The 14,766-nt window shown below is 58.6% G+C and overlaps 1 protein-coding gene across 2 annotated transcripts in view; it reads right to left on the bottom strand.

The window, feature by feature from the left end:
- SBK1 (SH3 domain binding kinase 1) overlaps window positions 1-14,426 on the bottom strand; it is an 80,879-nt gene extending 66,453 nt beyond the window's left edge. Inside the window, exons 1-2 of one of the 2 annotated variants that reach the window (XM_039493106.1) lie at window positions 13,450-13,529; window positions 13,071-13,152 (exon numbers count right to left, since the gene is read on the bottom strand). Coding sequence is in view for 1 of the 2 variants with exons in the window: in XM_039493104.1 (XP_039349038.1) it covers window positions 13,450-13,511 (62 nt within the window). In the remaining variant the exon portion in view is untranslated. Of the gene's footprint in view, window positions 1-13,070; window positions 13,153-13,449 lie in introns of both variants that reach the window. The other variant, XM_039493104.1, reaches the window with a different exon arrangement.
- Window positions 14,427-14,766: the final 340 nt, after the last annotated feature.

The following is a 14,766-nucleotide window of genomic DNA, read 5'->3' as shown; positions in this document are numbered from 1 at the left end:
GCCCCCATCCTGTCCCATTCCTGGCTGTGGGCCCCCCTAACTCAGCATGCCTAGTGCCACCTCTCACCCTGCTTCTGCAACATCTATTCTAGTCAAAACAAAATCCACTGCTCTCTAACCGCTCCGTGCCCAGGGCTTGGTGTGTTCAGCTGTCCAGGGCAGAAAGCTTGTGTGTCTGTGTCCTGGACAGCACTGAGCAAACAGCAGGCCATCTACACATTCTAATCATGTGTAATGATGTCTTGGGCTTCTATTCCCCTTGCTGCATATGGGGCTCAATCAGAGCCTGGCTTGGCCTTGGCTATTTAAAGGGACAGACGCACTAACGAACAACACCCATGTAGCACTTATTGGCAGAGGAGCTCAAGGGTAGAGGGGTATAATCAATCCCGCTTCCGCCAGTGAGCAAACCGAAGCACAGAGCATGAAGTGATGGGCCCGAGGCCACTCAGTGGCAGAGTGGGGCCTAGAACCTGCTCTTCCTGATTTATAGCCTATTGTGTCAGCTGCTGGATCACCCATGGTCAGGCCATAGGAATAGCCCCACTGCATAGAGAGGGTCGGTCACTCAGTGACTTCTTGCACCCTTAGCTGCAAGGCCATCCATCCCCATTCCCTGAGGGCTTCCTTGCAGCTGGCCTTGGAACATGGTCACCATCCCTTTACATGGAGGAGCCAGGACTAAACAGAGGGGATGCCCTCCCCTAAACCTTCTGCTAGGACTGGAAATGCAATCTCCCATGCCTGCTGGGTAGACAGCCAAGCCCACCTGCGATGGTGGCAGGACAAGGCGTGTGCGCTTGCGTCTCATTGAACATCCAGGCATGACAGGCAGCAGTGGCCTGTGTGGAGCTAATCTCCGCCTTGGGCCGGCCTAGACACCTGTAATCCCCAGATAGGGGATCAGGGCCGCCCAGAGGGGGGGGCAAGAGGGGCAATTTGCCCCAGGCCCCGCGTCCCACAGGGGCCCCCACGAGTGTTTTCTGGGGCCCCTGCGGTTCCGGTTGAGCTCTCGCAGGCGTGCCTGCGGCAGGTCCACCGGAGCCCGGGACGAGCGGACCTGCCGCAGGCATGACTGCGGCAGGTCAAGCGGAGCCGCGGGAGCACGGCACCCGCCGCAGTCACTCGTCCCGGGCTCCGGTCGACCTGCCGCAGGCATGCCTGCGGGAGCTCAACCGGAGCCAAATGCCGCCCTCCAGGTCTTCGGCGCGCTCGGGTCTAGAGCCGCCCCTGAGCGGGGGCCCCCCGCCGCCGAAGACCCCGGGCCCCCGGAATTCTCTGGGCGGCCCTGTAGGGGATTATCTCACATGAGAGCGACACTGTGAAGAGCAAGGAGAGGAGAGAAATACCTTCAGTGCCTGGGCTGTTCCTGTGGGGATCTTGGCCTGATCCCAACAGAGATTCTATGGATCCGACTGCAGCAGCCCCTTCACCTGCCAGTGAGATCCGTTAACCGCAGAACCATCAGTGTGTAGGACACTTATCCTGTGCAGGACAAAGCCCCAGGGAATATGCTGTCGGGAGCAACCCAACACATAGATAATCCCTGGACTGGAGCCTTGTTGCCCTCCATTTCACCAGGCATCACAGTGGCAACCTGGGTCCTCTTCAAACTTAATCTCTCCGGCCGCCCTGTGGAAAGAACTTAACTAAAGGCTGCAGCACGGCTGCAGAGCTGGGATGGCAGCATAGATGCCGCTGGGGGACGAGCATGGGGAAGGAGCCAAAAGCGGATCCACTTCAGCTCCATTAAACGCAGTCAAGTCCCCAGTGATGGGGCCAGGATGGTAATGGGCTAAAGGGGGGTTAAATAAGAGGGAGTGTAAGGACAACTAGTACAACTCCGGCCCAGGCCAGTAGCAGCTGAAGTCCATTTACAGCCAACAGCTGATCCTAGCCTTGGTGGTGGCTTTACTCCAGGGCTCAGGGGACCCATGTCCAGGTCAGAGGTCGCACCGTTAGTCCCCTTGCTAGCAGTCTCCACAAGGAAGGGCCACAGCAGCGACTGGCCTTGGAAATGGAAGGCCCAAGGCATGGCAGAGTGGCAGCTTGTGTTGAGGCGGCCTATGCTATGAATAATTTGAGGCCGCGAGACTGAAGAGCTGCCTGTCGCCTGCGTTTAACTGGAATTAAACATGTAGGGGAAATGAACCGCAGGAGGCCTCTAGAAAGGCACCAGGAGTGACAGCATAGGTTCTGACTTACTCAGATCCTGCAGGGTGCTTGACCTCTCTTCCCGACTCCCTGCTCTGCCCCAGGCCCTGCCCCCACTCCACCTTTCCGTCCCTGCTCCTCCCTCCCAGCGCCTCCTGCATGACACTGAATAGCTGATGACAGTGGGTGGTAGGGAGGGAGAGGAGCTGATCAGCGGCGCTGCCGGCGGAAGGGAGGCACTGAGGGGGAGGAATTGATGGGTGGGGCTGCCAGAGGAAGGGAAGCACTGTGGAGGAGCTGGCTGCTGCTGGGTGCTGAACACCCACTTTTTTTTTCCATGGGTGCTCCAGCCCCAGAGCACCCATGGAGTTGGTGCCTCTGAGTGAGAGAGCGTGGGAAAAGAGAAACGAAAGATAGGCGCCAACAGGCGACATTCGCTGAGCACAATAATTCAGGCCAGCCCCTCCCTATAGGGAAGATCCTGGGCTCCTAAGCCCTTCAGAGCACAGGCCATGTTAGCTATCACAGCTCCATGGAAGCGGGCTGTCCTCTCCTCCCCAGGCTCACAGCATCCAAGCTGGTCAGTTTACCGTGTAATCTGAGTCCAAGGAGCAGCAGCCATCCAGGTAAGAGTGTCTGGCCCAGGCCTGGCCCAGGATGCAGCTAGAGTTGCTAACTCTGAAGGAAGCTATTCCGAGAGACTTTTTTCCAACATGACGTAATGTCATTTTCTTAAAATCTCCTATTAAAATCTCCCAGCTTGCTTTCAATAGTCACCGGGAGATCTCTGCCAATTCCAGGAGACTCCAGGCCAATCCTGGAGGATTGGCAACCCTAGGTGCAGCAAGGATCAGAGGCAGGCCTGAACCACAATGCTCAGCCCCAGATCACACAAGGGTGCTGGGATCCACATGTCTCTATAATCAGCCCTCGCTTAGGAAGCACCTGCCTCCTTCTAGAGTGATACCGTCCCCTGTCCTACGCAAACAGCCACCTGGGTGTTTATTCCTGGGCAAGGATTGTCATCACAAACGGTGACTCACGGCAATCAAGGCGCCAAAAAAAGGATTTACGCTAAAGGAACGAATCCCCCAGCTTCCTGAGCTGGGCTGAGTCCTGCAGTGGGGTCTTGGCAGGGTAGCGGAAGGAGGGACCGGCTGCAGCAGATCGAAGCCCGGGGCTGGCAAACGACACGTGGGCGGAACATGAGGCCAGCTGTAAATAAGGTACAGTCGAAGCGCCAAGGTTCTGTTGTTGTTTTTATAAATAAGGCAGAAATCTCCCAGGAGATGAGGCGATGCTGGGCAAGCACACGCACCCAGCCCAACGGCACCGCGACAGCTGTAAATAATGCAGCGGAAAAGGGGGCGAGGAAGAGACTCATAATTACCACGCTGTCAAAAGCAAACAGAGCTAATGGGGCCGACCGCAGAGCTGGGCTGCTCCAAGATGCCTATCGATAACAGGGGCTCTGAGCATCCTTAATAGCACTGGGGACGGAGCGAGCTGGGGAGTAAACAACACCCAGTCAATAACACTGCTTCCCAGGGAGTCTGGACTGCAGGTGGGGACTAGAGAGAAGGGCATGGATACAGACCCCCACAAGAGCTCTGTTCACAGGGTCCTCCCGTCCCTGTTAATGCTCAGGAGGAAGACACACAAAGGAGCAAGCCCAACAGCAAACAGTACCCAGGAAGAGCAGGGGTGGGGCTGGCACGCAGAGCAGGGCATCGCTCAACACACAGCTGGTGCTGTCTGTAATGACTAGGGTGACCAGATTGCAAGAATAAAATATCAGGACACATGGGGGGGGGGGGGGCAGCCACAGGCTCACAGCCCGCACTGAAGTCAGGGAAGGTGCACAGTCCTAGGAAGCTGTGGGTTGGGGGTGCACAGCCCAGGCTCTGGCCCCCACCACAAGCTGCAGGTAAATCCGGGGTGCATGGCCCCGGCTGCAGCCCCCAGCTGCAGTCCCACCGCAAGCCACCCGCCACAAGTTGTGGGTCGGTTTGGGGTGCATGGCCTGAGCTTCGGCCCCCACCACAAGCCACGGATTGGTTGGGGACGCACAGCCCCGGCTCTGGCCCCTTCTGAAAGGGGGGGGTCTCAGGGCTGGGATAGGGGGTTGGGTGCAGCAGGGAGTTTGGGGTGCTGACTCCGGAAGGGAGTCTGTGTGTGGGAGGGGGCTCAGGGCTGGGCTTTGGGGAGTGAGAGATGGGGTGGGCTCCGGGTGAGGCTTACCTCAGGTGGCTCCCTAGAAGTGGTGACAGCTCCCTCTGGGTCCTAGGTGGAGGTACAGCCAGGTGGGCACCGCCCCTGCAACTCCCATTGGCCACAGTTCCTTGCCAAATGGGAGCTGTGGAGCAGGTGTTCACGGCAGGGGCAGCACGCAGACCCCCCCCCTCGCTGTCCCTGTGCCTAGGACCCAGAGGGATCTGTTAACACTTCTGGGGAGCTGCGCCAAGCCGGGTAGGAAGCCTGCCAGCCCTTCACCAACTGGATGCATGGCAAGCAACCCTACAATATCAGGACAAATGGTGTCTTGATCCTACATCGGTCGGGACATGGGACAGAGTTAAATATCGGGACAGTCCCAATTTTGTCAGGACATCTGGTCACCCTAGTGCAAAGACGCCTGAAACCCAGCTTAACCAGCCACTGGGTAATCTCCAGGTGGCCTAGAGCTGGGGTAACAGCAAGGGGCGTGATCATGAGGCTGATCTGACTAATGCCAGGAACCAGACTGATCTCCATGTAGCCCCAGAATCCAGAGTCACAAAGGAAGGACCCTACGGTTCCTAAGCCACATTGAGTGCAGCTGTACTGCAGTTCGGAATTGGGCCCTTCACTGGGTGTGGTTTACTGGGTAGAGCAGGGAACTCTGAATTCTTGGCTCTGTTGGACAACCTTTGCCAGGTCACGCCTCTGCTCGGTGCCTCAGTTTCCCCATCTGTACTCTGGGGATAACGATAGCAACTCTCCTTGCAGACAGGGCCGCCGAGAGGATTCAGGGGGCCTGGAGCAAAGCGGGGGAGCTGTGGCGCTTGTACTCACCTGGTGGCGGTCCGGGTCTTCGGTGGCATTTCGGCGGTGGGGGGCCCTTCAGTTGCTCCATGTCTTCGGCAGCACTTAAGGCCCCCCCCCCCCGCCACCGAAATGCCGGCTGAAGACCTGGCCCGCCGCTGGGCCAGGGCTCTCAGGGCCCCTGCAGGGCCTGGGGCAAATTGCCCCACTTGCCCCCCCCCCCCCCCTCGGCCTCTGGGCAGCCCTGCTTGCAGAAGGCTAAAGGAGTAAGTGCCTAAAGCATATGGAGACCCTCAGAGGAAAGTCAGGTCCTGTTTGGATGTGACCTGGGGGAGGCTGGTCTCCCAGCCTGGGACTGGCTGCCCTGCTTTCCCATTCAGCCTGCACTGTTCGAACGCTGCCTGGCTTGGCTGCTCCCTTCTTCCCTTCCATCTGCCTGTTGAATTTTAAAGCATTGCCAGGTATGGGAGGTGGTCCCAGTGCCAACCTGGAATAATCAGTCATTACATTGTGGGAAGGCAGCCAGCCCAGGCTTGCTGACTCCATGCTCAGCTGCTCTGTTCTCCCAGCCTCTTCCATCTTCACCTGCTTCAAAGAAGTTGTAACTTCCCTGAGAGGACTTGCCTCTCTCCCAGGGGCCTAGGGAGGATGCTAGGTGCAAGGAGTGTGCAGTGAGCCACTTACAGCTCGGCCAATCTTAGGAAAATACCCAGGTCTGCAGGCTCAAAGGATCATATGGGATGGGCACAAGGCCCTCCTTGCAGTGAAACCAGGGGGTGCGCAGAGGAAGATGGGGGCTGTTTTGGAAGGCAGCTGTTGGCTGAGCAGGGAGGGCTGGCATACTGGATCACTTGGCAAGTTGACTGAGCAGGACGCTGGGATACAGAGAACAGGATAGGGGCTTCCTGCTTAAGGTGTGATGGGCCTACCACTATTGGGCGAGCTGGCACCTGTGCCCTTTACCTCAAAGAAGCCACTAAGCTCTCAGTGTCTAGGCAGGATTATTGTGTGCTGATAGCACATGACATGCTAAAGGATAGTGGGCATGCAAGGGCAAGAGGCCCTGGGCACCCCTAGCCCTAACAGCTTGGTCTGGTGGATACTGAAGGGGACTGTTCTGTGCAGGTTCTTATACTGCACTCATCGCCGTAGTAGCTGGAAGACAGGATGCCTGGGTTCTATTCCTGGCTCAGCCCCTGACCTGCTGTGTGAGCTCAGGCGGGTCCCATTCCCCTGTCTGTGCCTCTAGGGTGCAAGGGCCAGATCCTGTGTTGTACGTCACAGCAGGTGTGGGACAGGGGAGGGCTGTGTGTCACCGTTATGCCTCCCTAATTCTGGGCTGCTCTGTTGGCTGGATGCAAGTTAGAGCAGCCTGGAGGCTGCACTAGAGAGTGGCAGCTGCCTTCTCCAACCAGTCCCCAACACACCCTGGCCCTGCCCTTCCACCTACCCGATGGGATGAGCAGTGCGGATGGGTGGATTGATAGATGACATAGGGTTGCCTATATTTTCTCTGTCCTGTAGGAATTCTCTGGAGGGCATTCTAGATCTTTTCATACAGGAGCCTTAGTGGGGGGCCCAGGATCTTGCCCAGCTACACTGAACACATGCATGGGAGGAGGATTGATGAAAGGCTGAGAGATGCTCAGGACTCCTTGGTGGAAGGGGCGGCCATGGGGATTTTCAAAAGCCCCTTGATTGTGATTAATTTCACACATACCTCCCCAAGAATGAAAGCCTCCTCCGCAGCTTGGCTCCACCACCCAACCTAGGGTGACCAGACATCTGTCCTGATTTTGAGGAGTTTGTCCCGCGTCCCGACCAAAGTACGGTCAGGACGCCATTTGTCCCGATATTTTGTTTCCTGATCTTCAGCGGCAATTTGGCGGAGAGTTCTTCAGTCGCGAACAGTCTTTGGCGGTATTTCAGCAGCAGGTAATAAATCTTGCCACCAAAGACAGAAGCACCCACCGCTGAAATACCACCAAAGACCGTCCGCGACTGAAGGGATCTCCGCCATATTGCCGCCGAACTCCCGGATGGGTGAGTGTAAAAAAAAAAATGCCCTCCCTGTGGCAGTCCCGATATTTTCCCCTTAACGTCTGGTCACCCTAACCCAACCCCAGGGAGCCTTACGGTCTGCTGGCCCTGGCACACATGGAGCAGGCATGGTAGACACACCGCCTTCCTATGCCACCAGAGCCCTGGCGGGCACGGAGGCCTGTACATCCCTCCCCCCAAGCACACACCCGGCTCGCATGATCGGAGCAGAGGGGATGGGGCTGCAGGCAGGCAGGCTCATGTACCAATGAGCAGCTGGCAAGTCTAATTTTAGGCCTCGTGACCTTGAGGGAAGCGGCGCCTGTTCTGCTGAGTGTGGCGTTGTGGCAGCTGAGGTGGTGAGAAGCGCTGGCTGCTGAGACTCTGAGATACGCCTGAAAATAGCTAAGCACAGCTCAGCTCAGCCGGCAGTTCCTCGCTGCCTGCTAGGGACCGACGCCTCACCAGGCCCCTCCCGTGGCCCGATTCCTCTGTGCATGCCTCATGGCCTACAACGCTGGGCTCCAAGCCTGGAGCCTTGGCCTGCTCTGAGTAGCCAGGCCAGGGGAGGGGAAGAATCTATCCCAAGCCAGAGGCAGGGCCATTCCACAGGCCCCTGTGTGCCCCACACATCCTCCCTGTGCTGGTAGTGGGGATGGAAAGATTTCCCAGCCCGGCTATGTCTGTTTTTGCACAGCTCTGTCCCCCCCCCTCCACACACGCACACCCCTCTGTGTAGCTGAATCACACCCATGCCCCCTGCCAAGGGACCCTGCTGAACTGCCTAGATCTTCCCCTGAGCACACTGCCTGCAGTGATGCTCCATCACCATTAGGGGGAAGCGGGACCAAGCACCATTATTCTGCCTGGCTGACCCTTTTCCAATGTTGCAGCCGGCTGGTTGTAGCCGGTGCCTGAGTGTGAATCTCCAGGCAGGGCTGAGCATCTCAGCATGGAGCCGCTGGAGAAGGGCAGACATTTCTTTACATCCCCTGCTGTCTAAAGAGCCCAACAAATCCCTTGACAGTGGTGCCCTTGGGGAGCTTTCAGAAACTCGCCAACAGCTCTTGGCACCCAGTGAATGGGCCAGGGCGAGCAGCATGAAGATGGCTGCAGTTGCCTGCTGGAGCAAAGACGCTGGACCCCCAGGCTGCAGCGGAGAGCGCATGACCCTTCCACTCGCCTGCATCGCAGAGCTCAGCATTTCTCCTGGCGCCTCATCAGAAACAAGCAAACAGCCCAGATTCAGCCCTGCCACTGCTGTGCCCTTTCCTGCATGGGCTGGCAGGGAGCTGGCCGCCCTCAGCTTAGCCCCATTGAGCCCCAGCACCGGAGCCAAGTGACCAGCACGAGATGTATTACTGGCATGCAGCGATGCTCTCCCAGACTCAAATCTCCCAGGCCCAGGGCTTGTCATGGTGGTGAAAGGTGCTGGGTTGATAGGCAGGGGGCTGCAGCTCAGGAGTGAGGAGCATTGGCAGAGTGGAGGGTGGGGAGGGCAGGCCTGGAGTAGCCAGGGCTGTGGGTCAGGATTGAGGGGCACTGGCAGAGCGGGGTGTGGGTGAGGGAAAGTGCTGATGCCTGCCAGTGCCAATAGCTCCCCAACATTATGGGCACAAAGTCTCCTTCTGGTGGGGGGAGGCATGTTGGGGGGAAATGACAGCCAAGAGTCTGAGGGAATGGAGCAGCAAAGTGATGAAAATAAAGAGATGCAGCCCCACACCCGATGCAGACTGGAGGGGGGCCAATGTCACATGAAGGACTCAGAAAGACTGGAGCTGCACATATCTCCCCCCCTCCCCCGGTAGAAGTGAGCCCTTGGTTCAGTGACTGTCCCCTCCGCAGACCGTTGTGGGGAGGAGCAGGTATGCTGGGAAATGGCAGGCTGTAGGCCATCTCCCATGGCGGGGGGAGGGAAGGATGCCCCCATCCCACATACACCTGGTCCTGCTCAGCTCCTGGCAGCCAGTGAGTCCTGCTGCCTGGGAGGAGCAGCTTGGGGAAGGCATATGCCTGCGTTCGCACCTTGCATCCCCGCCATCTGGTTCACTAATTTGGGGGCTGGGGAGCTGGGGCACGTGGCTTGGCTGCCAGTTGGGCGGGGGGAAACAATTCCCAAAACAGCAGAGTGGAAAGTACAAGGGAGGGGAGTGCCAGAGCCTCCGGGGAAAGGGACACCCCCAAGCCCAGGGCCTGCACACAGGGAGCCCCCACCCCCACCCCCTAGCCTGTGACTAGCTCTCTGCAAGGCCAGGAAGCCATGGGAGCAGGGGCGGCTCTAGACATTTTGCCACCCGAAGCACGGCGGCACGCCACGGGGGGTGCTCTGCTGGACGCCGGTCCCGCGGGTCCGGTGGACCTCCCGCAGGCGTGCCTGCGGAGGGTCCGCTGGTCCCACGGCTCCACCGAAGCCGCGGGACCAGCGGACCCTCTGCAGGCACGCCTGCGGGAGGTCCACCGGAGCCGCGGGACCAGCGGACCCTCCGCAGGCATGCCGCCAAAGACAGCCTGCCTGCTGCCCTCCCGGCGACCGGCAGAGCGCCCCCCGCGGCATACCGCCCCAAGCACGCGCTTGGTGTGCTGAGGCCTGGAGCCGCCTCTGCATGGGAGTTCACCATACACCTACCCCAGGTCTGTCTGGAGCAGCCTCACTCATTCTGGGTTAACAGCAGTGTCAAAGAGAGCAGAACCAGGTTCTGGCCAGAAAGCCAGGTGTGCGCTTACCTTCCGCCCCTCCACTCCCCATTTATCACCTCCTTAACATGAATGGGGCCCGATTCTGATCTCATTGCCACGGGAATCAACTCAGAGTAACCCCTCTGATTGCAATGTGGGCAGGGGATCAGACTATGCCCCATGGGGTGGCAAAGCAACTGGAGATGGAAAGGGAAAGCTGTGGGCGGTGACCCTTGGCAGGGGAGGGGAAGGTAACCCTAGGGAGGGGAAGGATCCGGGGTAGTGCTTTGGAGGGGATGCAGCTCAGGAGTGGGGAATGGGACAGCTGGGGCTGGTGGGGAAGCCAGGACTCGGGGGATCAGGGGCCAGACTTCCTGCCTGACCTTGGCCATGTCACTTAGGACTCGGTCTCACTGGCGTAGATTGGGAGAAGCTCTGGGGAGGTTAATGGCATTCTGTTGGCTGGAGAGAAGCACAGCCCCAGTCTCTCAGGGCCACAGGTCCCCAGCGTGAAATGGGAAAAACAGCCCCTCCTTTCTGCCCCCTCCGTTTGGCTTGTCTGTTGAGATTGTAAGGGCAGGGCAAGGACTCTATCGCAGCCCCAAACACAGTGCGGCCCTGATCTCAGCTGAAGCCCTGGGCACTGCTGGAATCTGACAATGACAATGAACAGCAGCCATCATCCAGCAGTGCAGTCTCTGTCCGGGGGGGAGCAGGGGGTGAGGGGGAGGAGCAGAGGGGATACAATCTACAGCTAATTCATTCCAGACCTCCCCCCAAAGCTGTGGCCAGCCCACTCCAGATCCTGAGCAGTGGGCCCAGCATGCACCCTGTGGAGAAGCTGGGTGGGGCCCGGAGCTGCCCAGGGAGAGGGGTTACTCCATTTGCTGTAGCTTTGCTATGTACCTGTGCCGGGGGGCGGGGGGTGCTGGCTCCATCAGGGGCTGTGCAGTCTTTCTGATGGCTCAGCCTTGTGCATGCTGGGTGCCCAGGGCCTGAGGGGCTGGGGCCAGGGCCTGAGCTTCCAGGTCCCATACTGAAGTCAATATGCACTGTGGGGCACTCAGTACCTCTGAAAACCAGGGATCTCGCATAGGCACTGAAAATTGGTGCCTCGGTAATTAGAGGCCACCTGTGAACATGCAGTGGCACCCGCAGGATAACACCTCTGTGCCCAACATCTCTGTCGCCTGCTGATTGGTCCCCACAGCACAAGGCCTGATGGGCAGGTGATCTGTAAGCCCTGACAACACGAGTAGGCAATGGATCTGGCAGGACCTTATTCCTCCTCCCAGCCACAGAGCAGTACAGTGCCAGCTAGCCCTGTTTCCCTCTGGCCCCTGAGCACTGTCTGGCCAGGAGCAGCCCTCTCTCTGGGCTGCCCTGCCCTGCTCCTCCAGTCTGGCATGAATCCTGGGGCCCTGCCTGTTTCCTGGGCTGGGGAATTTCCCATGGCAGTATTGACATGGGCCAGGTTATACTCTCGGGTCCAGCTGTGTGCGCTGAAGGATCCCCACTCCCTAGCACACAGAGTGGGGCCTGCTGGAGCACAGCGCGCGCAGGCATGGAACAGAGGTCCTGACACCAACCCCCTGCAGAGGCAGGATGCTAATTGCTATCCATAATCCAGCTTTGTTTCCATTCTGCTGCTTGGTGCTTTATCTTCGCCACCTTGAGCTGGGCTCTCTGCCCCTCTCCCCTGCTACGGAGATCAGGGCCTGCTCAGCCCATAGATGGGAGACCTCGGAGGAACGACTAGGGGCATCAGAAGGGTTGCGGATTCCTGCCCCTGAATCAGTATTGGTCCAATACCTATGGGGCTCTATGGGTAAGATGGGAAACTCCACCCTCAGTCACATGCAGTGGTTAAGGGTCGCGTGGTGCTTTTCACAAGGGAAGAGAGGGTTAACCTGGCCCAGATCTAATTAGGACTGATTACACTCTGCCTCCCTAAAAGCCTGGTGCAAATGATTATGGTCTCTTCACTTCCTGTCCTAGCTGGCTGTGCTCTGTGAAACAGCTGCTGCTGCATCCCAGCCTGAAGGAGGCTGCATTTCACCCATCTCCTACCAAGCTGCACCTGCCACCAGGTAAACCCACAGTGAGCAACCACCATGCCTGGAGAAGCCAAGGCTGGAGCTGTCTGGAATACACTTAGCCTGGCAGATAACATGCATCCACAGTACCCTGGGAAACACATCCTGACTTCTGCAATGTCAGCAAGCCGGCACCACAGACCTAGTCATTCCCTCAGTAACCCTCCTGGCCCTGTCTGAGGCCAGGACCTTCCAGGACAGCCATGGCAGGCTGGAGAGCTGAGCAGACAATGCCATCTGCATCGCTGGCAGAGGGGGCAGTGCTGAAGCCAGGCTGCATCGCAGAGGAGCAGAGCTGCGTGGCACAGCCCAGTGGACACTGCTTTGCAGGAGTTGCCCCCAGGGAAAAGGCACATCCCAAAGAGGGTGGCAAGTGACTGTAGGCTTCAGTGTGGAGGAAGGGTGAGGCTGGGGGAACACCGGGTTGGGTCTAATCAACAAGCGGGCACAGTCACCCCTGCAAAGGTTCCATGCGAGACTGCTGGGACCTGCATGGAGGAGAAGGGGCTGGCCAGAGGTCAGAGCCCGTCTCCTGGTTTCAGGTCTGTCTGCCTGGGCATTGCAAATGGCAGGAGGAGAAGCTGATACAGTCCTGGGTTGAGGAAGGTGTTGGCTCAGGCCCTCTGAATACCCAGGTGCCACTTTGCCAGGGATGCCCCAGGATCAGGCCCTGAACAGGGATCACTGTCCCAGCCTCGGGAAGGCATTGACACGCACAGGAAAGGTGACACTCACTGCATTAGATAAATTCCACATAGGACCAGCATAGTTTGCCACACCCAGAGCTGGGCTCCTGTTCCAACATCTGACCCTATGCATGGCAAGGAGATGCATAGATAGACACACGGGCACTGAGACAGAGATGTACCTGTCCACAAACACACTCCCGCATGCCTTAACATGAGTGCTCCCCAGATGTACACATGTGCACCCCCAGACAGCCTGGGAAGGGCACACCCAGAGAGAGACACACCCACCCAGGCAGTTCCGTACAAACAGCCTGGATGTGCACACACAGAAATGTTCACACACATGCACGCCGGCATGCCCTCGCACAGACATGTGTGTACACATACACACCTCTCCCTTCTCTCCTGTATGCTGCAGGTTCCCCTGTTCCAGCTGGAAAGATGCCCAGGTCCCAGCTGCTCGAAGCCACATCCTGAGGGAAGATGGGGCACTTGCTTGAGAGAAACTTTTGACAAAGTGAGGTTTATGAGCCCATTCCTGGGCAACACCCTGTGAGCTGGCCTTGCTGCCCCAGGACACTCACGCATCCCCTCCCTAGATCAGCTGGGCAGTCCCATTGGCTTTCCCCACATGTAGGCCCACACCCCTCCTTCGGAGAATGCCCAGGATCCCTTCCCTGCCCAAGCTCTGAGTGACTCAAGGCCCCAGCCCCTGGCTGGCCCTGGGTGCTGGGGAGGGAGGGAGGGAGAGCAGGCAGTATTGAACTGACCTGTTCAGTTGCAAGGGCTGTAGCTCCTCTTTCTGGAAGCAAACGAAGCAGAAGGTATCCATTTCCTTGCTCCCACAGCCAGTGCACCACAGTGGGGGCAGTTCCAGGCTCGGGCATGCCGCATAGGTGTTGGCATCCTCTTGCCCCTCACCAGTCTGCCCGGAGGCCAGTGAAGCCAGAGTCAGCAGGTCCTGGGTCTCCTGGACCAGTTGCCAGGAAGCGTCATCGTGTGTTTTGTCTCCCAAATTACCCGTCGCTCCTTCTGACTGAGAGGTCGCGGCTCCTTCTGCCCCGCGCCCTCTGAAGTGATCCTGTGCCCTCAGCCTGTCTGACTGGGAGCGTGCTGGGACAGCACGATCCCACCCAGCCGTTGTGACTCCTGTCCCACGCCGTCCTCACTCAGCAGCCAGACGGGACCCTGCACTCTCGCTCCCATTGATGGCCATCTTTGGGGCCACTGCTGTCGCGTTTTCACTGCGGGACAAGATGGGGCTGTCCCCTCAGAAGGACTCCCTCCTCAGGCAGCTGGGGAAGGACAAGGAGGGCTCAGTCTGTAGCTTGAGGTGGAAGAACCTGAGCTGAGGAGTTTGGGGAGGACGCACCAGCACAGAGACCCCACAGCATCCCGCTGCTCCTCAAAGGCAGAAGTGTGGGAGCATGGCCACCCATCTCCAGGGGCCAGTGCTGGATTTCATCCTGTGGCTGGATCAGTGGAGCTGCTGTCGCTGGTCCAGCATGGAGGGTGCCGGTGCCCAAAGGCAGATCTTTGGTGCCCAGCACTCAGCCTCAGCTGGACTTTTCAGCACGATCTGCCCTTGGGAAAGTTTCCCCTTCCCTCCGATCTCCTCATCAGCCAGCATCAGCCATGGCTCTCGGCGGCTCCGTGGGGCGGGAGGGGAGCAGTGTGCATGGGGGAGTAGAACTCCTTGGCAGCGTTTGGAGCCGGGGCTGGGGGAGCAGCCCGGGCTGGCGGGTACACACGAGCTCACACAAAGAAAAGTTCTGGCCCTGCCGAGACACAGCTCTGTGGGGCTTGTCTGGATGACAGAGCAGCCAGCTCGCTCTGACAGATAAACCAGTGTGCGGGTATTAATAGCTCCAGATTCATGCGGAAAGGTTAACTCCTTAGCTGCCAGCCCCAGCCCTTGCTCACACAGGAGATGCTGCGCTGAGCAGCTACAGCACCAGGCTATTTCCCTTTGGCTTGACTTTGGGTGCTCAGGGCTGTCCCACATCACAGGCTCACTGCATTGAGACAACTTCCTTCCCAACACAGCCCACCTACGGCACACTACCACCCACCCGGCCACCCCCTGT

This window comes from Mauremys reevesii, linkage group 10, assembly GCF_016161935.1.
Source record: "Mauremys reevesii isolate NIE-2019 linkage group 10, ASM1616193v1, whole genome shotgun sequence".
Taxonomy (NCBI): domain Eukaryota; kingdom Metazoa; phylum Chordata; order Testudines; family Geoemydidae; genus Mauremys; species Mauremys reevesii.
This window is presented reverse-complemented; position numbering and strand designations above follow the sequence as displayed.